Genomic DNA, 24,022 nt, shown 5'->3' on the forward strand with positions numbered 1-24,022 from the left:
GCATACTAAGTCTTGCATAGTTCGTTTTGTTTCGGTATGTTACATTGAAAGTGGCTAATATTTTGTTGATTCGATCACAATTCCCACAGTAAAGGGAACCGTTGATAGTGTTAACTCTATAAAAACTCTAGAAAACTCTAGAAAGCTGAGTGAAGTTCAATCTTCTGCTTCTCTGTGCAGGCTGATATTTATTCTGTGCAGCAGTCCAGGGGAGCTGCGTACCCACGCAAAATTTAGAGGGAACATTGGAGAGAGGGAGATAGAGAGAGAAATAAAGGGAGCGAGAAAGAGAGAGAGAAACAGAAAGAGACACCTTGTGTAGACTTTGGCCTGCCTCCAAACACTGCTGCTATGTGCTCCAAACAACTGCTGCTATGCTCTTGTAGCAAGATGGCACCGACAGACATGGTCGCCTTGTTCCTAGTTCTATAAACATTTCGCTGCGTACGGGACCAATGAACTTGAATTTGTATAGACCTTTTTACAGCTTTTTGAGGAGGACCCCAAAGAACTTCCGATGCGTTTGTAAACAACAGCTGTTCCGTCACGGCTGTAAACAGCTAGCTAGCTAAGCTAGTGAACTTAGTATAATTCAGGGGTAGACCGCGAGCTAACAGAAGCTCGCCAAGCAATTATAAAAGTACCTGCATTTTTTCATTTGTTCCATTACAAACAGTCATAAACATAAAGCTCCCGGCTACTATCCAATCAAAGCCACATTTACATTTTCCCACCCTAATATCTGCCAATTAATTTCCAGCAATATTTACCAACTGTCTGTTTTGTGTGCGTGTTTGTTTATCATTCCATGTAGCCAGTTAGCGATGCTAATGATAACCATCTTGTGGGTAGACAGAAAGACTCCCCAATAACCTTCTCAATTAAATGTTAACTGCAAAGTAGGCTTACCTGACAGAACTACAGTACCAGTCAAAAGTTTGGACACACCTACTCATTCAAGGGTTTTTCTTTATTTTTACTATTTTCTACATTGTAGAATAATAGTGAAGACATCAAAACTATGAAATAACACATATGGAATCATGTAGTAACCGAAAAATATATTTTAGATTTAAGATTCTTCAAAGTAGCCACCCTTTGCCTTGATGACAGCTTTGCACAATCTTGGCATTCTCTCAACCAGCTTCACCTGGATGAGAGTGTACAGAATGAAGATACGGCTTTTCCAATAGAACTCCCTGATCACACTTGTAGGTGATTTCATGGCGACAATGGCTAGCTAAGCTCGCTCTTGCATAGAAACAGATCATTGGGTCAAACGGTTGTCTCACGCCGAACAGCACATGTGCAGGCCGTGAAATGGAAGGCACTCATTTGATATAAAGTAGTTTGAAAACGTGTCAGTTTGTCAGTCACGAGGTTGGAGTAATAACATGTTCAACTACATAAGACATTGTCTCGAATCTCGGTTGTGCCTTTAGATGTTGAGAAAATGAACAACTAAGGAAGCACTTCTCTCATTTATTTCTCAAACCCCAAACTTTGGCCTGGTCTGTTTGACCTATTTCGCAAGCGTTCCTGTAAGTCTTACAAAGTTGCGCCTCTGGGTTTAGAAATTCTGTGCCAACACATTCCTCTCTTGCTAGATGCACAATTAAAAAGGAATTACACTCAAAAATCTTTGTTTACCTAAAAAAATGTAATCTGATTTTGACCATAGTATTTGCACGTGGGATGGTCCTGGCAACCATGGTTTCTATTTTTTTAAATTAATGTTTATAGATTTCCCAAAGAAGCATCGCAGCGCGCTGCATTTCCTGCATGGATAGTAATGCTAGCAGCAGGAGGTGGTGGCACTGGGATTATGTGCAGCACACAGGCAAGTTGTTTATCAAGTTAACCATCTATTCCAGGTAACGTCAGCTAGGTAGCTTGCTACATATAAATAGGATAGACAGACATCCAATATATATATTTTTTATGTCACAAACGTTAGCTTGATCTGCTAAAAACAACACCGTTAGCTACCTAGCTAGTAGCTAAACGCGTTAGCTAATGAACAGATTTCCAGTCCCAAAGAGAGAACTATGACAATACAAAAACACAATTGCAACGAAATATCAAATGCTATAACACTTGAGAATAATGAAACAAGTCCTAATTTCTATGTTTCCTAACCTCAGATTCAGAGACCTGTGAAATCTGCTCAACCCTGTCTATGGATGAAGGTCCCAAAGAAAGTCACAGGTCCTGGAGAAACTGAAGGGTATATCTCCAATGGGCTTCGGAAAGTATTCACACCCCTTGAGTTTTTCCACATTTTGTTACGTTACAGCCTCATTCTAAAATGGATTAAATAGTTTTTCCCCCTCATCAATCTACACACAATACCCCATAATGACAAAGCAAAACAGGTTCTTACATTTTTTTGCCAGACCCTTTACTCAGTACTTTGTTGAAGCACCTTTGGAAGCGATTGCAGCATCAAGTCTTCTTGGGTATGACGATACAAGCTTGGCAGAGTTGGGGAGTTTCTCCTATGCTTCTCTGCAGATCCACTCAAGGACATTCAGAGATTTGTCCCGAAGCCACTCCTGAGTTGTCTTGGCTGTGTGCTTAGGGCCGTTGTCCTGTAGGAAGGTGAACCTTCACCCCAGTCTGAGGTCCTGAGCACTATGGATGAGGTTTTCATCAAGGATCTCTCTGTACATTGCTCCGTTCATCTTTGCCTCAATCCTAAGTAGTCTCCCAGTCCCTGCCACTGAAAAACATCCCCACAGCATGATACTGCCACCACCATGCTTCACCATAGGGATGGTGCCAGGTTTCCTCCAGACATGACGTATGGCATTCAGACCAAAGGGTTCAACTTGGTTTCATCAGACCAGAGAATATTGTTTCTCATGGTCTGGATAAGAGTTAGGATAAGAGTAAAAGTCTGACTTAGTTAGAGCTAAGGCTAGAGTTAGGTGTGATTTTGTTAGACAAAATACAACTCTCTTCCCTGTTGTCCCAGATAGTATGCCAATTGAATCTTATACCTCAATATTTTGAACCAAAAGATTAAGAGTGATAAGAGTTAGGTTGAGGATTAGTTAAGAGTCAGCTTAAGACCAGGTCCCAGGATAGGGGTCTCAGTCTTACCCTGACAGGGAAGTTGCATTTGCCCTTGCGTACGGCCTCCTCGTCTGCCTGCCACTGGTGGGGTCTGCTGGCCTCCGGCACGTAGGTGGGCTTCTTCCTGCGCAGGCTCTGACGCAGCTTATTCATCTCCGGGGTCTGGGGCTCCCTGTTGCTATGGAGACAAAGACACACAGGGGGGCGAGGTCAGTATGTGTTAAGTGTGCACTCGTGACAGCGAAGGGGCGGGAGGGTGTTATCATAGAGGTGAAACGACATTGACAAGAAATGGCACCTCTGCTCTGACAGCGAGAGAGACAACTATGGTGGCCCAGAGGGGCAAACCCCATTTTATGGAAATCAAGTGTAGACCACACTGTAACACGTGGAACATTTTAAGTTCCTTGGCGTACACATCATAGACAAACTGAAAGGTCCACCCACACAGTGTGGTGAAGAAGGCGCAACAGCGCCTCTTCAACCTCAGGAGGCTGAAGAAATTTGGCTTGTCACCCAAAACATTGACAAACTTTTACAGATGCACAATCGAGAGCATCCTGTCGGGCTGTATCACCGCCTGGTACGGCAACTGCACCGCCCTCAACCGCAAGGCCCTACGGAGGGTGGTGCGGTCTGCACAACGCATCACTGGGGGCAAACTACCTGCCCTCCATGACACCTACAGCACCCGATGTCACAGGAAGGCCAAAAAGATCATCAATGACAACAACCACCCAAGCCACTGCCTAGTCATTCTGCTATCATCCAGAAGGCGAGGTCAGTACAGCTGCATCAAAGCTGGTACCAAGAGACTGAAAAACAGCTTCTATCTCAAGACCATCAGACTGCTAAACAGCAATCACTAATTCAGAGAGGCTGCTGCCTACATTGAGACCCAATCACTGGACACTTTAATAAATGGACCACTAGTCACTTTAAACAATACCACTTAATAATGTTTACATACCTTATAATAGTCATATCACATGTTTATACTGTATTTTATACCATCTATTGCACCTTGCCTATGCGGCTCGGCCATCGCTCATCCATATACTTATATGTACATATTCTCATTCACCCCTTTAGATTTGTGTGTATTAGTTAGTTGTTGGGGAATTGTTAGATTACTTGTTAGATATTACTGCACTGTTGGAACTAGAAGCACAAGCATTTCACTACACTCATTTCGCTGCTAACTATGTGTATGTGACCAATATAATTTGATTTGATGATTTGAAATGAATGACAGTAGTGTTTTACACACCTACCACAACCTAGTAATTGAATCCATATTATCATCATTAAATATCTATACCGAGTTCTCTCGATTAGATGTGTTTAATCACATTTCCATCAATGTTTAGAGTCAAAAGGCTTACAGGTAGATTAGTCCACAAACCCCAGACGGTCCTTTCATCCTGTGGGCTTTGAACATTGGAATTATTGCCGGATGTCAAGCACACACACACACACACACACACACGCACGCACGCACGCACGCACGCACGCACGCACGCACGCACGCACGCACACACACACACACACACACAAAATTAGGTCATTCAGCCAGAATACCTGTTTTGCATTGGTAATTTCAACGTCTTCATAATGAAACATGACACTATCAAAACAAGTCCTGTTTAAAAATGCTAATGAGTTATTTTTTGTGGGAGTCAGTTTCTCGCTGTACAAGTATGAACACTGAACCAGAGAAAAAGAAACATCTCAGAATATCGCACGGCCCGTTTAAAGCGGAACAGACTAATGATCTTACTATCTTGGGCATCTCAGCGCCCCAAGCTTCGGCATTCCTTTCTCCTGGCTTTCACTAAGTATTTGTCTAGTTGGGGTGTTGAAGTGTTCCCAAAAGTTTGATCAGAAAGTATAATCAGCTGATCTAGATAAAGCTCTTCCAAAGCAGCCCTGTAGAACTGTTCTCCTCCCTTAAAACACACAGGCCAAGGTTTATATACTGACTCAAACATACTGCTATTAGATAAGTCTGGGACACACGTACACACAGCTCTGTCACCTTACGGGATGGGTAGCAGGTGTGAGGCATGGCGCGGCTGAAGTGAAAGTGTGTGTAAAATTGGGTGTGTGTACACGCATATTGGGATCTGTTTACGGGGTACACTCAAAGTGTGTTTACTCATCGCTGGCATGGCTGGCATGTGGCCTCTGCCAAGAGTGGCATGTCCCTCAGAGGCCGGGAGGGAGGGGTGTTTCTGGGCAGCATGCCGGCAGCGTGGCACCTGGCCGGCGCCCCCTCTGGAGCAGGTGCAGGGGGGTGGCTGGCGTCAGATGGCCACCCAGGGAAGGAGCAGTGGAGTGGGCTTAGCACCCTGCCACAGGCCCTGGGACATGGGGGACCAGTCCAGCCCAGGGAGGGGCCAAGGCTCTGACTGTTGTGCTCCAGTTTCAGGGCTGATCTAATCGACTTGCTATGAGGTCATGTGACCTAACGGCTGAGCTCCTGCCAAGGAGGCCGCAGAGGGACAGAGGGGAGGGAAACGAGAAGTATGGAGAGAGAGAGAAATAGATAAAGGGAGAAACGGTAACAGAGAAGGAGGGGAATGAGAGAGTGGGAGGGAAAGTGTCAGAAAAGGAGAGGAAAAGAGAAGTGGAAGAAAAGATGAAGACGGGGCAGAGGGAGGAGGGAGGGAGGAGACTTTGACATCTCAATCTCATCTGATTGAGGTCACAGTGTTGCTGCTTGCTTCTCTCTGCCAGGGTATCAACCCCCTACACCCAGCGCCCTGCCACTCACCCCAGTCAGTACAGACCCAGCATTCAGAGGGCGGCACACTGGCACTGCCAGACCAAACTACAGCCAGAGTGCAGTGAAGGAAACGTTGACAACACTTCATCCACTTTTACACCCCAACCTCTCACATTTACCGTCTAACTTCTCATAATCCTAGACCACTGTAGCTTTATAAAACATGCATCTCCACAGCTGAGTACAGACAGACACTGACACAGACACAGACATGCACTCAGGCCCAAGTCTCATTCAACGCCTTCCTGCAATGAGAACCAGCTGGAGTTCACAGTTCAGCACAACAACAAAAAGTAAAGAAGAGGGAGAAAAGAGAGTGGGAGTATCCCAGTCTACAAATCACTCACATAAATAAGACACACATGCATATTAATTGCACAAAAAATACATACACACACACACATATTTGTTTTACTATCTTAGTGGGGACCAAACAATTGATTTCCACTCAAAATCCTATTTTCCCTAACCCATAAACCTTAACCTAACCCTAACCATTAACCTAACCCCAAACCCCTAACCTAACCCTAACTTCTAACCCTAGCCCCTAAGTCTAAAATAGCCTTTTTCATTGTGGGGCTCAGCGAAATGTCCCCTGAATATTCCTTTTGAGGATAGAAAAACACCCCAAAAACACACACACACACACACACACACACACACACACACACACACACACACACACACACACACACAGTATAGGTCTATGCCAAGTTTCAACTACGAACAAATAGTTGCACCTCGCCCAATATTTTCATTTGAAGACATCTGGAGTACATTGTACTGGGAAAGTGTGTTTGGTCGGGGAATGACTAGTCTTTATTTTGTTTACCGTAGACTGAAGTCATCCTCCCGGTTTGCTCCCTCCCTCACCCCGTTTCTTACTTCATGTCTCTCTCTCTCTCTCTTTGCCTCTCTCTCTCTTTGCCTCTCTCTCTCTCTCTACCTCTCTGCCTCTCTGAGATTCACATTCACAACTAATCAGGCAGGAAACACGTTGTTTAAACACTACTAAAATATTGCACAGCACAGTTTAAGAGACTAATGTAAACATTCTGCACAGCACTCCATGTTTGGCAATGGAGACCTTTGAATGAAACAGTGACAATATAAGAGTTATAGCTTGGGAGTCATGTTTGTTAGCCCAATGTTGATATTACACTGGCGGCAGGAGTGTGTGTGTGTGTGTGTGTGTGTGTGTGTGTGTGTGTGTGTGTGTGTGTGTGTGTGTGTGTGTGTGTGTGTGTGTGTGTGTGTGATGAGTACGCCCTTCAGCCAGAGCAGCACCATTAGAACAGCATACAGCTCGAGCTTGAGGGCAAACTGTCAGGGCACCAATCACAGCCAATCAAAACAACCAGGAGGAGCCGCCACACAGCTAGCCAATAACACATATACCAGTCCTCACTCACAGACTCCTCCTTCATACACACTCCTCCCTAAAACCCACTGTTTGGCTGGCAGACACAACCACAGCGGCGCTAGAAAAGGCATTGTAACGCGCCAAGAAACCTGTACGAAGAGAAAGCTGCATCTGTCAGCATCCAATGCCAAGTCTAACCCTCCCTGCATCTTAAGGTGTATTGTCTTGTACAGTGTGAGGCACTGTGGGCTTCAGATATACATTCAAATCCAAGAAATAGTATTAGCTTTATTCATTGTCATCCTTATCAACACAAAACAGCAACTATAAATGTCTGTAGACCAGCCGCAAGGACTCTATCCTCTCTCCCCCTCAGATACCCATCTCTCTCGCTCTATCTAAAAGGTGTGTGTGTGTATTAGTGGTATCTTCTCTATCTCTCTCTCTCCTCTCTCAATCCATCTCCTCTTCCTCTCTCATGTGTCTGTGTCTGAGACTGCAGGAGGGAGTTGCAGCAGTGGCCTGTCCCTTTAAGAGTGTCTCTCTTAGAAGTGGACCTGCTCCATGGGTGGGAGAGAAAACGACGAGAGAGAGAGAGAACGAGAGAGAGAGAGAGAACGAGAGAGAGAGAGAGATACATAAATTGTGCTGCCATCCTGTTAACAGATTATTTTATTACAATGGTTAAGATGGATTTTCATTGTGTTCCATGGTGTTATTTGCCCCCTAGTGGAGCTTTCTGGTACTTAGAATGTACGCAAACAGGAAGTAGAGAATTCGTTCTACATGCATAGAAGCAGCTAAAAACAACGCTACAGTGCAGGTCTTTCAGTGTAGCTATTTCTTGTCACGCTTCAGCCTTGGAAAATATTTGTTTTTTTTATTATTCTGCCCTTGAGTTGCGTTCCCATGCAAAACTAGACAGATAGCTAACAACTAAGTCTTCAATAAAACTCCCAAGGCGTGACTTTTCTTGAATGAATATATTGAAAACGTTTATGTTAGCTATCTGTCTAGTTTTGCATGGGAACGCAACTCAAGGGCAGAATAGTAAAAAAACATCATCGCGGCGGGCTCAAGCTCAAGAATAACCACACACGGTGGTTTGTTTCTACATTCATCAGCCAACAAAGCCTCTGTTCCTATGGAAGACCAGCAGTCTACGGTACAACAACCAGAGCCAAGAGTTCGACAGAGAGAGATGGAGGAGCCTCTTCAGCACATTGGGACCAAGTCTCAATCTACAAGATCAAGGTCATCAAAACAGTCAAGCAGATCCTCAACGGCGAGTTCTGCAGCCATCAAAGCACGCGCCAAGGCAGACGCAGCTCGTGCACAAGTCTCCTATGCTGAGAAGGAAGCTTCTGTGATGAAGCAAAAAGCTGACCTCGAGGCAAGTTTATATGTTCTCCAATTTGAGAGAACAGCTGCTGCTGCATTGGCTGAAGCTGCAGCCTTTGAAGAAGCTGTAGGATCAGAACGCAGAGAACTTCACAAAGAGCTAGACACAGGGACACAGCCCTTAAGTCCAGTCCAGCGTACCTGTGAGTATGTGCAACAACATGCTAGGCCCTACTTTGCTGAACTTCCATTTGAAGTGGAGAAACAAGAGCTTAGTGTTGACCCAGCTACATACCATAATCCAGAAAGTAGCAAACAGAACATGAGCAGAGACTCTCCGTTCAAAAGAAATGAACAGCAGCATGGTGTAAATGGAAAACAAGCCCACTTCCAGTCACACACACAAAGCGTCCCTGAGTCACAAGTGGCACCAGACCTCATCAAGTACCTCCTACGCCGTGAGATGGTGAGTTCTGGACTCCTGAAGTTTGATGATCGCCCTGAAAATTATTGGGCATGGAAAGCATCCTTTCTCAATGCGATCAGAGACTTGAATTTATCAGCCAGGGAAGAGTTAGATCTAATTACCAAGTGGCTAGGGGCAGAGTCGTCTGAGCAAGCAAACAGAATTAGATCTGTCCATATTTTCAACGCAACAGCAGGGCTTAACATGGTCTGGCAACGACTAGAAGAGTGCTATGGTACACCTGAAGTGATCGAGAATGCACTGTTGAAGAAAATTGATGATTTTCCAAAACTGGCTAACAAAGACAATCACAAACTAAGAGAACTAGGTGACATTCTTCTCGAACTGGAGTGTGCTAAAGTAGAAGGGTACCTTCCAGGCCTCGCTTATCTGGACACATCTCGGGGGGTAAACCCTATAGTAGAGAAACTTCCATTCAGTTTACAAGAAAAATGGATTGCACAGGGATCCAAATACAAGGAGGACTATCGGGTAGCATTCCCACCATTCTCGTTCTTCTCGAGATTCATCAGGAACCAGGCGAAAACTAGAAATGACCCCAGTTTCACCCTCTACACCTCAACTAACCAGGTGTCTATGAAAAGTGAGAAACCTGCCAGGTACAGCAGCAAGACACCTGTGACTGTATACAAAACCGATGTGTCATCTGAGCCCTCAGACCACCAAACCAAACCCAGTAAGACAAAGATTGAAAACCCTGACCATCACTGCCCGATACATAACAAACCTCATCCTCTTAAAAAGTGTCGTGGGTTTAGATACAAAACTCTAGATGAGCGCAAATCATATCTCAAAGAGAATGGAATTTGTTTCCGATGTTGTGGGTCAACTCAGCACAGAGCTAAAGACTGTAAGGTGTCAATCAAGTGCTCTGAGTGCGACAGCGACAGACATCTTGCTGCTCTGCATCCAGGCCCAGCCCCTTCAAATACAGACACTGCTACAGCAGAGAAAGAGCATGGCAGGGAGCAAGGTGACGATGCTCTTCTATCTGTCACCTCAAAGTGTACGGAGATCTGTGGTGAGGCAGTTAATCCAAGATCATGTTCAAAAATATGCCTAGTTAAAGCTTATCCGGCTGGGAAAAGAGAGAAAGCTGTCAAAATGTATGTAGTGCTTGATGAACAGAGTAACAAATCTCTGGCCAAGACAGAGTTTTTCAATGACCCCTCAGCAGAGACTGGCCCAGTGATAACTTCAAGAATACCACTCTCCATCAGATTGGCCTTCAATATCAACCTAATAGAATTCTTTAGACGTTTATCACTCATTTCAACCTTCTAGTGTTCAGCCATTTTCAACAGCTGTTCTTTAATACCAAATTCTAACAATTCCTCTTATGGAAAGCGAATGAACTCATCTACATAAGACGCCATAGTCAAAAAAAATATTATCACTATTTCCCTCTGCTGAGCACACCAGACCACAACCAGAGAAATGACAATCACCCTGAGCACCACAGAAGAGAGATGAGATACGGAGCTTCCCCAAAACCTACAATAACTCAACCCTAGTCTTCGTGCGGATTTGCGGTGGGTATTTATGCACTGTAGCCCGCTGGCAAGGTAATAAACCCCCCAGCACGCTGGCAGATTCCACCAAGCCACGGATGTGCCCCCGAGACAACTGCTCAGTCCACAGACACCACACAAAAATAACAAACATTAACCATGCCCAACATATTCCAAAAAGGAAACACGTCGCTAAGCCTATCAGGGGTAAAAGGCTATAGCTCCAGGTAGCAAGTTCCACTACCCTACCCAAATCTCCCACTGAGGTACACAGCCGATTACTCACCTCAGACCGATGTCCCAACAGAAAGTAGAACAAGGGTTTCCAGGCTGGGCAGGGCCCTGGAAACTAACCAATGTACTCTCTCCAACGCAGCACACAAACCAAACAACAAAGGCAACCAATACTGGGCCTATCAAACTCAAACAAAAAATGCAACCCAAACACGTACCTCCACGTTCTCCCAAACCAATACGTTCAATGATCCTGGACGAGCCCCCACTTGTCACGAACCGGCTCAGAGCCCGTAACAAAAGGGAGACCACGTGGAAATCAGGAGTAACAAAATATATTTATTTAACTAACGAAACTAGGTTTAATATACAATGGGGTGTGTAATCAGTAGTGTAATTGAATGTTTTGCATGCATGAAGGTGATAGTGCAGGGTGTTGAAAAATGCTAAGACAAACAAACAAAAACACCATGAAACATAACCGAATCTAACAAGATGTCTACATGGAGAGAGTCTCCTTGATGAATGGGGAAGTGGTGATTTTATCCTGGGAGAGTGGGCCCAGGTGTTCCCCATGTAGCTGACGACCCTCCCAACTCCGCCCACCGGCATCCTAATAGGGAAACAAGAGCAAGGAGAGAGAGAAAACGGTAGACAGAATGGGAGGGTCGTCACACAGGAGAGCCGTCAACTTCATGGTGGAGTCTATAGACGGACACATGCAGCTATCTCTCCCTACTCTGATAGAGTGTGATATGATGCCAGACGATAGGACGGAGATTCCCTCCCCCGACATTGCGTATCATCATCCCCATCTGCAACCAGTTATGGACAAAATTCCAGCTGTGGACCCAGACGCTCCCATCCTCCTGCTCTTAGGACGAGACATCTTAAGGGTACACAAGGTACGAGAGCAAATCAATGGGCCCCACGACACTCCTTATGCACAGCGACTCGACCTCGGGTGGGTCATCGTGGGTGAGGTCTGTCTGGGAACGGCTCACCGACCAGCCAATGTTAACGTGTTCAGGACAAACATACTTCAAAATGGTCGCACATCCTATCTCAGCCCTTGCCCTGACATCATCCAGGTAAAAGAGAACTACAACAGCGTAGCTCAGAAACACATCTCTCCCTCTACAGTGGACTCGAGAGATCCGAGCACAACTGTGAACACAGACAGCCTGGGATGTTCCGTGTTCGACAAAACACAAGACGATGATAAACCAGCACCATCAGTGGAGGACAAAGCCTTTTTGGACATTATGGACAAACAGGTTTTCCAGGATGATGGAAACAACTGGGTGGCTCCACTACCCTTTCGCCCTACTCGACGTCGCCTTCCTAATAACAGGGAGCAGGCCATAAACCGTCTGACATCACTTCGCAGGACTTTAGACAAAAAGCCTGACATGAAGCGTCATTTTATTGACTTCATGCAAAAGATGCTGGATAATGACCAAGCCGAACCTTCACCGCCACTAGAGGGAGACAAAGAGTGTTGGTATCTACCCATATTTGGTGTTTACCATCCACAAAAGCCTGATCAAATAAGAGTAGTATTTGACTCCAGTGCTAAGTGTCAAGGCGTGTCACTTAACGATGTTCTGCTCAGTGGTCCAGACTTAAACAACACACTCTTGGGTGTCCTAATGCGCTTCCGCAAGGATTGCATTGCACTAACAGCAGATGTGCAACAAATGTTTTACTGTTTTGGTGTACGTGAGGATCACAGAGATTACTTAAGGTTTCTCTGGTATGAAGACAACAATCCAGATAGAAACATAACTGAGTACAGGATGAAAGTCCATGTATTTGGGAACAGCCCTTCACCAGCTGTAGCCATCTACTGCATGAGACGAGCAGCGCTACAGGGTGAGAAGGAACACGGATCAGAACCCAAGCAATATGTAGTAAGGAACTTCTACGTCGATGATGGGCTGACATCAGTAGCTACTACAGAAGAAGCTATCAACATTCCAAGAAAAACACAAGCAATGTTGGCAGAGTCCAACATGAAACTACACAAGATTGCATCCAATAGCAAAACAGTTATGGAAGCCTTCCCTATGGAGGACCGTACAAAATACTTAAAAGACCTGGACCTCGGAGTGGATCCTCTCCCCTTTCAACGGAGTCTGGGACTTTCCTGGAAACTGGAAACAGACAGCTTCTCATTCCAGGTGTCCCACAATGAGAAGCCTTTTACGCGGAGAGGCATCCTGTCCACAGTGAATAGTCTTTATGACCCCCTTGGGTTCGTGGCTCCAATAATCAATGCAAGACCCCTAGTGTCAGTGTCAACCGACCCTGACATGCCTGCCATTCTCACACCCTCAATGTTACTGACACAAAAGACCAGCGCTACCTCAGCCCCTTCTGAATACTTCAGCATGAACGACCTTCATGGAAAACAGTGGAAGCAAGTCCAGTGTCTCGCTGACACCTTTTGGAAAAGGTGGAGACAGGAGTACCTGACAACGCTGCAGAGACGCAGAAAATGGACAGCAGAAAAGCCAAATGTAAAAGTGGGAGACGTTGTCTTATTGAAAGACAGTCAGGCACACAGAAATGACTGGCCAGTCGGGCTTGTGGTCAAAACCTTTCCCAGTACTGACAAAAAGGTTAGGAAAGTAGAACTAAAAATTGTCAAGCAAGGAGATGCTAAGGTGTTTCTGAGACCAATCTCAGAGATTGTTGTTCTTCTTTCTGAAGCATCCTAGAGACAAAAGATACAAATAGAAAGGACATTATTTGTTTCTTGATATGTTTTATTTCATAGTGGCACAATTTCATTATACCAGGCGGGGAGTGTGCTGCCATCCTGTTAACAGATTATTTTATTACAATGGTTAAGATGGATTTTCATTGTGTTCCATGGTGTTATTTGCCCCCTAGTGGAGCTTTCTGGTACTTAGAATGTACGCAAACAGGAAGTAGAGAATTCGTTCTACATGCATAGAAGCAGCTAAAAACAACGCTACAGTGCAGGTCTTTCAGTGTAGCTATTTCTTGTCACGCTTCAGCCTTGGAAAATATTTGTTTTTTTACTATTCTGCCCTTGAGTTGCGTTCCCATGCAAAACTAGACAGATAGCTAACATAAACGTTTTCAATATATTCATTCAAGAAAAGTCACGCCTTGGGAGTTTTATTGAAGACTTAGTTGTTAGCTATCTGTCTAGTTTTGCATGGGAACGCAACTCAAGGGCAGAATATAAATAGAGAGAGAACGAGAGAGAGAGAGAACGAGAGAGAGAGAGATACATAAATAGAGAGAACGAGAGAGAGAGAGAAACATAAATAGAGAGAGAACAAGAGAGAGAGAGAACACAGAGAGAGAGAGAGAGAGACAAGCTGCAGCCGTGAGCTGAGAAAGCGACAGTCCTCTCCCACTGTAGGGAAACATACCACCCCGTATGGCAGTCTCCACATGCAACATGGGATTGGGCTGGCTTAGGGGGTGGGTATTATTGTGTGACAGTGTGCATAAGCAACCTGTCTCTCTCTCTCTACATCTCTCTCTCTCTCTTTCGCTCTCTGAATGTCTCCCTTTCTTGCCCTGTATCTCTCTGTGCATCTGTTATACAAACCGTGACATGTTTAATACCTCTGTTCTTACACCCTTTTGTCATGATGTTGGCCTGTGGGTAAGGTTATGACCCCCCCCCATAAATACCTTTCTCCCTTCCCTCTATCTTGACTCTACAGAGGGACTCTTGAATAGCCTTTGTTAAAAATAGAGAGTCTGGGAACATCAAACAAGTGGAGGGAAAGGAACCATATTTCGGGAATAGAACCAGTTGAAAATATGCGTTGGTACTTAATGAATATGATGTTAGTTCGGTTGTCATCTGAGACATTATGACTGATGACAGGACGACCTAAACTGTATCTGGGAAAGTCTACACATTATAGTTATCAGATTCACATGGAATTGTTGTGCAAGATTTGGGTTTTCATAAGGTTAGGGCTCTGCTCAATCAGTGGCCCGCCCATGTGAAGAGACATGGGTTATAAACTATGAAACACACCCTTCTCCATCCACCATATAAGCCCTTGAAGAAAATGTAACCTTCTGTTCCGGGTACATTAGGACTACGGTCCGATGTCAGAAGGATTCTGAAAATAACTACAGAACGAAGCCAACCTTAGAGTGAGCTTCGGTTGTGAATGGTATGAACTTTGAACTCTTATTCGCTACAGAAGTGATACCTCCTAGCCGTTGAGTTCGCAGCGGCCGCTGTAAACGTCGGCTAGGAAAGGACGGACAGAGTATCCCGTCAACCACACAACGATGACACTACAACGTTTCCCGTTCACCACCAGAGACACTCTTCAGAGGACAAAGGACTCTGTTGGGCAACACGGCCTTCCATCTACCACCAACCTGTTGAAGCGCAGCTCAGAGTAAATATTTATTGCATTTTCCTTTTCCAAATGGGCGGTAATTGAGAATACATAAGATTCTGTATTTACGATAGAGTAACTGCCTAAGGCCTGATAGAGACATCGCTTCTCCCTTTGTTCTTCAGTCTTCCCGGTCTTTCACTCAAACCCAACCCCATTTTCTTTGTGTAACCAGCTGTCATATCTGTTCCGTCCGCTAGGGACGTTTTCCTTTATGACATAATTTATAATCAAGGTATGATTCATTCTGTGTATATGTAATTCTGTGTGATTAGTTAGATATTTAGTAAATAAATAATTAAACCCAATTTTGTATTGCTGATTCAACTTGTTAGCCAGGGTTCGTGAACATAACCAAGAATTTACAACTTTCAGATGAGACTGAAATAAGGTGACGATTAATATTGACTGCTATTGATGTAAAATATTACTAGGTCTTTAAGAGTTTATTCGGAAGATAACAGCTCTATAAATATCATTTCATGGTGCCCCGACTTTCTAGTTAGCTCAATCAGGTAATATTAATTACAGAGAAAGGATTTTATAGAATAGCATGTCATATCACTTAATCTGGCATAGCCAAAGACACAACACTTTTCTAAGATTTTCTCTCCTCTGTGATCTAATCAACCTTCTCACTATTTCCTTCTCTGTCAGTCTGACATGTATTCCTCCTTTGCATCTCTCCATCACCTCCTCCTCCTCCGTTCACCTTGCTCTACCCACAGATATACAAGCCTGGAATCAGAGCACGAGATTACAGCTACATGGGCTTTCTTTTCTCTCTCAGTCACAGTGCACATAAACCCCTGAGATATTAACAACAGGAATCAGAGAAGTAGAGCAGGCAGGAGGGAGTGTGTGTGTGTGTGTGTGTGTGTGTGTGTGTGTGTGTGTGTGTGTGTGTGTGTGTCAGAGAAAATGAAGTAAAAATATATAAAAACAAGAGCAGTATGCAGTTATGAGAAAAACCAAACGGGGAGAATGACAAAACAAAGATGAGAAAGAGGTGTGTGTGTGTGTGTGTGTGTGTGTGTGTGTGTGTGTGTGTGTGTGTGTGTGTGTGTGTGTGTGTGTGTGTGTGTGTGTATTAGTGGTTGGAGGTAGACGATGGCAAACATATGGAGAAAGAGAGAAAGACTATTTGTATTGTTTATTATCCATTTCACTTGCTTTGGCTATGTAAACATATGTTTCCCATGCCAATAAAGCTCCTTAAATTGAAATTGAATTGAAATTGAATTGTAAGAGAGAGAGAGGAGGAGTGGGAGGATAGGAAACAGGAAAAACGAGAGACAGATAGTGGTGAAACAGGCTAATAAAACTAGGATGGACTCTAGCATAGAAAATCATCAGTAAAACATTAGAGTTAGGCCACCACACATAAACACACAGCATTGAGGCCCCTCACAGTGGAACATCAGAGTACACACACAAAGATAGTGAATTTAGAGATAAACCATCCTAAATTCATTTGAGAGGAACAGAGTTTAAATTTGTCTATGGAAAATGCGTATTCCTGTTCAAGACTTTGGAAGCAGTGTTTGAAACAAACCCACTCCATATAGGGCTTCTCGAGTGGCACAGCGGTCCAAGGCACCGCGCCGCAGTGTTGTCACGCCAATACAACTTGGGGTTTGATCCCAGGCTGTGTCATTAACGGCCGTGACCGGGAGTCCCATAGGGCGGCGCACAATTGTCCCAGCATCGTCCAGGTTAGGGGAGGGTTTGGCCGGGGAGGCTTTACTTGGCTCATCGCACTCTAGCGACTCCTCCTGGCGGGCCGGGTGCTTGCAGGCTGCCTCCGGTAGTCAGCTGAACAGTGTTTCCTCCAACACATTGGTGCAGGTGTTAAGAAGGTTTGGGGGTTCCGATGACTCGACCTTCGCCTCTCCCGAGCCCGTTGGGGAGTTGCAGCGATGAGACAAGATTGTAATCACGAAATTGGGGTAAAAATAAAACAATATTTAAAAAAACACTCCACATGCACACTAGGTTAGTAGAACATCAGTCTAGTTCATTCAGTAACGGTAAGTCTATAGACGAACAACAGAGTTGACTGAGTTTATTACCGTTACTGAGGTAATATAGTTATCTCGGTAAAGTATCATGGTCTCCCACAGTTAGAAAAGCCTGACCGCAGGGCAGGGAGCAGGGAAAACGTTTATCAAAGCAAATGAGAAATAGACCAACTAGCCGTGGTCAGGGGTAAGCAGCCGTCACACTGTGAGAGACAGCTGATGATTAGGTTCTACTGGACGAGCGTTGCGGGAACGTTCCTCCGGCCATGTCAAAAATAATTTACTGAGGGAGTGGTGAGGAAAAAAACGTCTGTTGTGTAAAAACGGAAACCGTCTTTCTGATGTTAACTGCATTCTATTTTTTGTGTGTGTATTTGATGTGGAGAAAGACATTTTATTAATAGATCACATACCCACTGTGCTGCGTCAGGATGATCCAATTTCCGGGGCCTCTCGGACACTAAATGTAAATACTGAGCGACCCAGAGCAAGAAAAGAGTCGGCTTGTCCCCATGACAACCGTCTGTTTCCGCTCCCCCCTCTCTCCATTCCACATATCCAACCCCCCCCCCACCCCCACCCCTTCTCTGTGTGTGTGTGTGGTTGTGGAATGAGGGAGCGGAACCAAGCCCACATAAACGGGGGCAGCAGTGTTTTGACTGCTGTCTGACCCTGGGAGAAGAGGTCGGCCCCACTTCATTCCAGTGATACGCAACTCTGGGGTCAGCGGTCCTTCCTGCTGATGTCACATTAGCCATAGTTCATTTGATACAGAGAAACCCCTGAGGAGAGGACAAGACAGAACTGTTGAGGAACACTGCTAATAGATCATCATCTGTAGTCTGTACTGGTAACACTGAACAAATACAACAGTGACGCTCTGGTGGTTACAGTACACTATGAGGGCCTATACTGTGTACTGGAACGGGATGGTTATGCATATTATAATGAGTGTGGGCTGTGTGCTGGTGTGTGTGTGGGTGGGTGGGTGTGTGTGCGTGTGTGAAAGCTGATGTGGAGAGACAGCTGGAACAGAGGCTGTCATGTGTAAAGGCAGTCTTCAACCTGACGGACTGACACTCTCTCTAACCAGCACAGACTTCCTGTCTGCCTCCTCTCTACCCCCCACCAACCCGGTTTATCCTCAGTTCACCAGCACTGGGTCCTATTCATTAGGCACCAAAGGGAAGAAAACAGGATGAAACAGGGAGGGAATACTTGAACTTGTCCAATAAGAAATGCAAATTTTCATTTTGCGTAAAAAAATTGCTTGCGGGTGTGTCGTTATGAATATAACCCAGCTCTCTCCACCACTGTCACTATGCTAACTACTGCCTGTAGCACCACCATCCATCACATAGCACCACTCTCTCACCCATCATTGTGTAACTAAACATTGTTTCTCCTCAATCGCGACCATATATCATTCCACCGTCACACTTATCTACAGTACCTTTCCAGCCTTCTCTCTTTCACGGTCTCTCTCTCTTTCCCTGTCTCTCTCTCTTTCCCGGTCTCTCTCTCTTTCCCGGTCTCTCTCTCTTTCCCGGTCTCTCTCTCTTTCCCGGTCTCTCTCTCTTTCCCGGTCTCTCTCTCTTTCCCGGTCTCTCTCTCTTTCCCGGTCTCTCTCTTTCCCTGTCTCTCTCTCTTTCCCTGTCTCTCTCTCTTTCCCTGTCTCTCTCTTTCCCTGTCTCTCTCTTTCCCTGTCTCTCTCTCCATCCCTGTCTCTCTCTCTTTCCCTGTCTCTCTCTCTTTCCCTGTCTCTCTCTCTTTCCCTGTCTCTCTCTTTCCCTGACTCTCTCTTTCCCTGACTCTCTCTTTCCCTGACTCTCTCTTTCCCTGACTCTCTCTTTCCCTGTCTCTCTCTCGATCCCTGTCTCTCTCTCGATCCCTGTCTCTCTCTCCATCCCTGTCTCTCTCTCCATCCCTGTCTCTCTCCATCCCTGTCTCTCTCTCCATCCCTGTCTCTCTCTCCATTCCTGTCTCTCTCTCCATTCCTGTCTCTCTCTCTTTCCCTGTCTCTCTCTCCATCCCTGTCTCTCTCTCCTTCCCTGTCTCTCTCTCTTTCCCTGTCTCTCTCTCTTTCCCCGTCTCTCTCCCCATTCCCTCTCATAGTTCATCCAGCAGACACTCTCTGTCATTCCACATCTATATTCATGTCACTTAGGCCATGCCGTAATACAATCACCCTCCAACACAGTAACGTGGACCATGTATGCCTTGTGTAGGCTGTGATGGCAGTGTGGGTGACAGCCAGGACTGTGGACTCTGATGTAAGGTAGATTATACTGATACATAACCTCTGACACAACACAAACACATCACACGCGGCGCGCGTGCGCACACACGCACACACACACACATACACACACACACATCTGCTCTCTACACACACACAGACACACACAGACACACAGACACACACACACACACACACACACACACACACACACACAATCTTACCCCCCCCACCCCCCCACCCACATTTCCAGACAGCGGTGACCCGGATGACCCACAGTGGAAAAAGTATGACCCAATTGTCATACTTGAGTAAAAGTAAAGATACCTTAATAGAAAATGACTCAAGTAAAAGTGAAAGTCACCCAGTAAAATACTACTTGAGTAAAAGTCTAAAACTATTTGGTTTTAAATATACTTAAGTATCAAAAGTAAATGTAATTGCTAAAATGTATATAAGTATAAATCATTTCAAATTCCCTATATTAAACAATCAAGATGGCACCATTTTCTTGTTTTTTAAATGTACGGATAGCCAGGGGCACACTCCAACACTCAGACATAATTTACAAATTAAGCATTTGTGTTTAGTGAGTCCGCAAGATCAAGAGGCAGTAGGGATGACCAGGGATGTTCTCTTGATAAGTGCCTGAATTGGACCACTTTCCTGTCCTGCTAGCCATGCAAAATGTAACGACTACTTTTGAGTGTCAGGGAAAATCTATGGAGTAAAAAGTACATTACTTTCTTTAGGAAAGTAGTGAAGTAAAAGTAAAAGTTGTCAAAAATATTAATAGTAAAGTAAAGTACAGATACCACAAAAAACTCCTTAAGTAGTACTTTAAAATAATTTTACTTAACTACTTTACACCTCTGATGACCCGGATGGGTGTGGGGGTCAGAACACACAGGGCATCTGTTATTGTGGTCAGATAGTTGATGTACCTCGGCATGGCAACAGACATAATTAGCTTTAAATAGGCAACGACACAAACACTCCATCAGTCCTTCCTGTGGCCCTAATGCAATTAGGAAGAAGAAGCCACAGGCCGAGGGGCTTCTGGGAAGACCACTGCTGAGAAGGTCCAAGGCCCAAACTCAATTAGACTGAACCACAGGCTGGTCAGAGAGTTAGTCAGTTAGTATAATGAGTGATGCTCTGCCCTGGTCTCTGATTGCCTGTCACTCACACTCCTCTGCTGGTCTCTGGGATGCCTCAGCATATAAAGTAAATGAATAGGGTGCATCGCCACGACAACAGGTGAGGTGGTGGGGCTCTCTGCAAGTAGTTCCACAAACCCACTAATAGAACAGCATATTAGTACTGAACACGCCTAACAACGCAGTCATGGGAATATCTTTAAAGTTGTCACGTTATTTATTATTTATGGCCGTGGAGACACATTTCAAGAGCAAACAGCTAGTGTGAGGGAGGGCGCAAAAAAACAAACAAATATTAAATGCATTAAGTCATAACGCTTAAAGGCATTAAATGTGCCTTATCACTATTTGTCTTTTTTCTGCAGAGGCAGCATTTTTCTCTCCAGAAGATTAGTAACATTTACAGCTCAGAGCTCTTCCTGAATCCTATTGTAATGTATGGCACAGTAAACAATGTCTTGCTATTCTGCGCGAACGTTGCAAACATAAATGTACACATACGTGTTATTCAATCATTGCACCCACACTGCTCGCACGTGTCTGCGTGGCCAGTCTCTAAAATAGAAATTGGTTCTATTTGTGACGCTTAACGCGCTGCAAGTTCTGCCTCTCCTATCTCCTCATTGGTTTTTAGGAGTATATACCCACGGTGGGATTGAAAGATGAACTTAGGGCCACACTCCAGTCGGTTGCGGTAATGCACCTAAAGCTGTTTGCCAACCGCCATGTTAAGTCCAAAATAATAATAATAAGAAGAAGCCTGAAGAAAGGAGGAGAGATGACTAGACACGAATTCGGTTTACCGTTTTATCTGTGGATTAATTGTCGGAGTAGAGGACCTTGTGCATTTCAGGTAAAATTGCCATAAATGTTTCATGCTTTTTGACCTGTCCCCAAATGAATATAATTGGTTCAGAGTTTGTTTTGATATTTCAACCTGCGTGTCGTGATCGCATCCGGTGTGGGTGGACAAAATCAACGTGTGCAGTCTGGTCAGCATATAAAGGCTACAGGACAAAATAACCGTCTGCATGTGTATGTGGATGGGGGTCGAGCTTCAGTGTGTGTGTGTGTGTGTGTGTGTGCGTGTGTGTGCGCGTGTGCGCGTGTGTGCGTGTGTGCGTGTGTGTGTGTGTGTGCGCGTGCGTGCGCGTGTGTGTGTGTGTGTGTGGGTGGACATGTGTGCGTGCGTGCGTGGGATCTTCTGCTCTCTGTTTCCATTATATATACACATCATCGAAGAAGGGGTCGAGTGAGTGTGCCAACTGCCAAGGCCGAGTTGGAATTTCCATAGTGCTTCCATAGCAGTGACTTTCCAGTCCTCAAACATACATTCACCCAGACCAGTACTACCAAGCATACATACTGCTAACTAGGAGAGAGCAAATTGACTTCCTATTACAGTCATTACTATGTAGTGCCAACCAAATTTATCAAAGCATCTATCAGAATGCATTTGCAGTACAGATACAGCAGCATTGTCTAAGGAGTGTCATGTATTTACAGTAAAAATACAACAGCAGTGTCTAAGGAGTGTCGTGTATTTACAGTAAAGATACAGCAGCAGTGTCTATGGAGTGTCATGTATTTACAGTAAATATACAGCAGCATTGTCTAAGGAGTGTCATGTATTTACAGTAAAGATACAGCAGCAGTGTCTATGGAGTGTCATGTATTTACAGTAAATATACAGCAGCATTGTCTAAGGAATGTCATGTATTTACAGTAACGATACAGCAGCAGTGTCTAAGGAGTGTCATGTATTTACAGTAAAGATACAGCAGCAGTGTCTATGGAGTGTCATGTATTTACAGTAAATATACAGCAGCATTGTCTAAGGAATGTCATGTATTTACAGTAACGATACAGCAGCAGTGTCTAAGGAGTGTCATGTATTTACAGTAAATATACAGCAGCAGTGTCTATGGAGTGTCATGTATTTACAGTAACGATACAGCAGCATTGTCTAAGGAATGTCATGTATTTACAGTAACGATACAGCAGCAGTGTCTAAGGAGTGTCATGTATTTACAGTAACGATACAGCAGCAGTGTCTAAGGAATGTCATGTGTTTAAAGTAAAAATAGAGCAGCAGTGTCTAAGGAGTGTCATGTGTTTACAGTAAAGATACAGCAGCAGTTTCTAAGCACTGTCATTTCATTTTCTGGCAACAAATCAACCCGCTTTCCCAACCTGCATCTCTGCCAAGTGATCTCAAAATGATGAATCATCAAGGACATCAATATCAAACAGGACAGGAGCAACTTGAGACCAACAATGATCCAGTATTGTCTCTGCCTTTCGGATATGAACCATGAGAGAGACACATGGACATGTCCCAAATGCCACCCTATTCCCTGTGTAGTGCACTACTTTTGACCAGGTCCCAAGTAGTGCACTACATAGGGCACTGGTTCTCAATCCTGGTTCTGGGGACCAAAATGGGTGCACATTTTAGTTTTTGCCCTAGCACTACACAGCACTACTACACAGCACTACACTACACTACACTACACATCAAAGCCTTTGTATGAGTTGATGATTTGAATCAACTGTGTAGTGCTAGGGCAAAAACAAAAATGTGCACCTCTTTGGGTCCCCGGGACCACGATTGAGAACCACTAACATAGGGAATAGGGTGCTGATTTGGGATACAACCACAGTGAGGCCTGTTAGGGAGCATTGAGGCTTGGGAATAACAAGCTAAAGGGTAACGGTAATACGCTATATGTTTGCGATGTGAAGGTAAGACGTTCTATGCCAGGGACACAGAGCCATATGGTGCAAGTAGAGCCTATGTGCCATGTCACCTTTTCTCATCTCATAGACCTGCTACAAAATCAGAACATTTTGACATATCATCTGTGTGGGAGTAAATCCTACAACAAGATTGTCTGATGTCCCTCCCTCTTCCCAATGTTAGGGGGGGCAGGTAGCCTAGTGGTTAGAGCGTTGGAACAGTAACCGAAAGGTTGCTAGATTGAATCCCTGAGCTGACAAGGTAAAAATCTGTCGTTCTACCCCTGAACAAGGCAGTTAATCCACTGTTCCTAAGCCGTCATTGTAAATAAGAATTTGTTCTTAACTGACTTGACTAGTTAAATAAAGATAAATGTAATGTCCCTCCCAAACACACAGCTGTGTCCTCATAGCTTAGTCACACTCCTCTTTCCTCTGTCCCTCCCTTTCTTCACAAACACAGGCTAAGCTCTTAGCCAAGGGCCTCTAAGTGAAGATGAGATACACACGCCTGTGTGTGTGCTCCAAGATATGGAGATTAACAACAAAAACACCTAAATCCCCCTGTGCCCTTGGAGCCGGGCAGAGAGAGAGAGAGAGCGGGCATGGCTGCAGTGGGCGGTCCAGCTGGTCCAGGGTGTTTGTAGGGGCT

At 44.7% G+C, this 24,022-nt stretch overlaps 1 protein-coding gene across 4 annotated transcripts in view; it reads right to left on the reverse strand.

Annotated features, from left to right (window-relative positions):
* The window catches only part of LOC129822017 (numb-like protein), a 69,328-nt gene that overhangs the window by 17,752 nt on the left and 27,554 nt on the right, over positions 1-24,022 (reverse strand). For all 4 annotated transcript variants that reach the window (XM_055879852.1, XM_055879853.1, XM_055879854.1 and 1 more), the window contains one exon: positions 3,106-3,256. In XM_055879852.1, coding sequence (XP_055735827.1) covers positions 3,106-3,231 — 126 coding nt within the window. In that variant the 5' untranslated portion in view covers positions 3,232-3,256. The remainder of the gene's footprint in view (positions 1-3,105; positions 3,257-24,022) is intronic.

The sequence above is a fragment of the Salvelinus fontinalis genome, chromosome 24, assembly GCF_029448725.1.
Source record: "Salvelinus fontinalis isolate EN_2023a chromosome 24, ASM2944872v1, whole genome shotgun sequence".
Lineage (NCBI taxonomy): Eukaryota > Metazoa > Chordata > Actinopteri > Salmoniformes > Salmonidae > Salvelinus > Salvelinus fontinalis.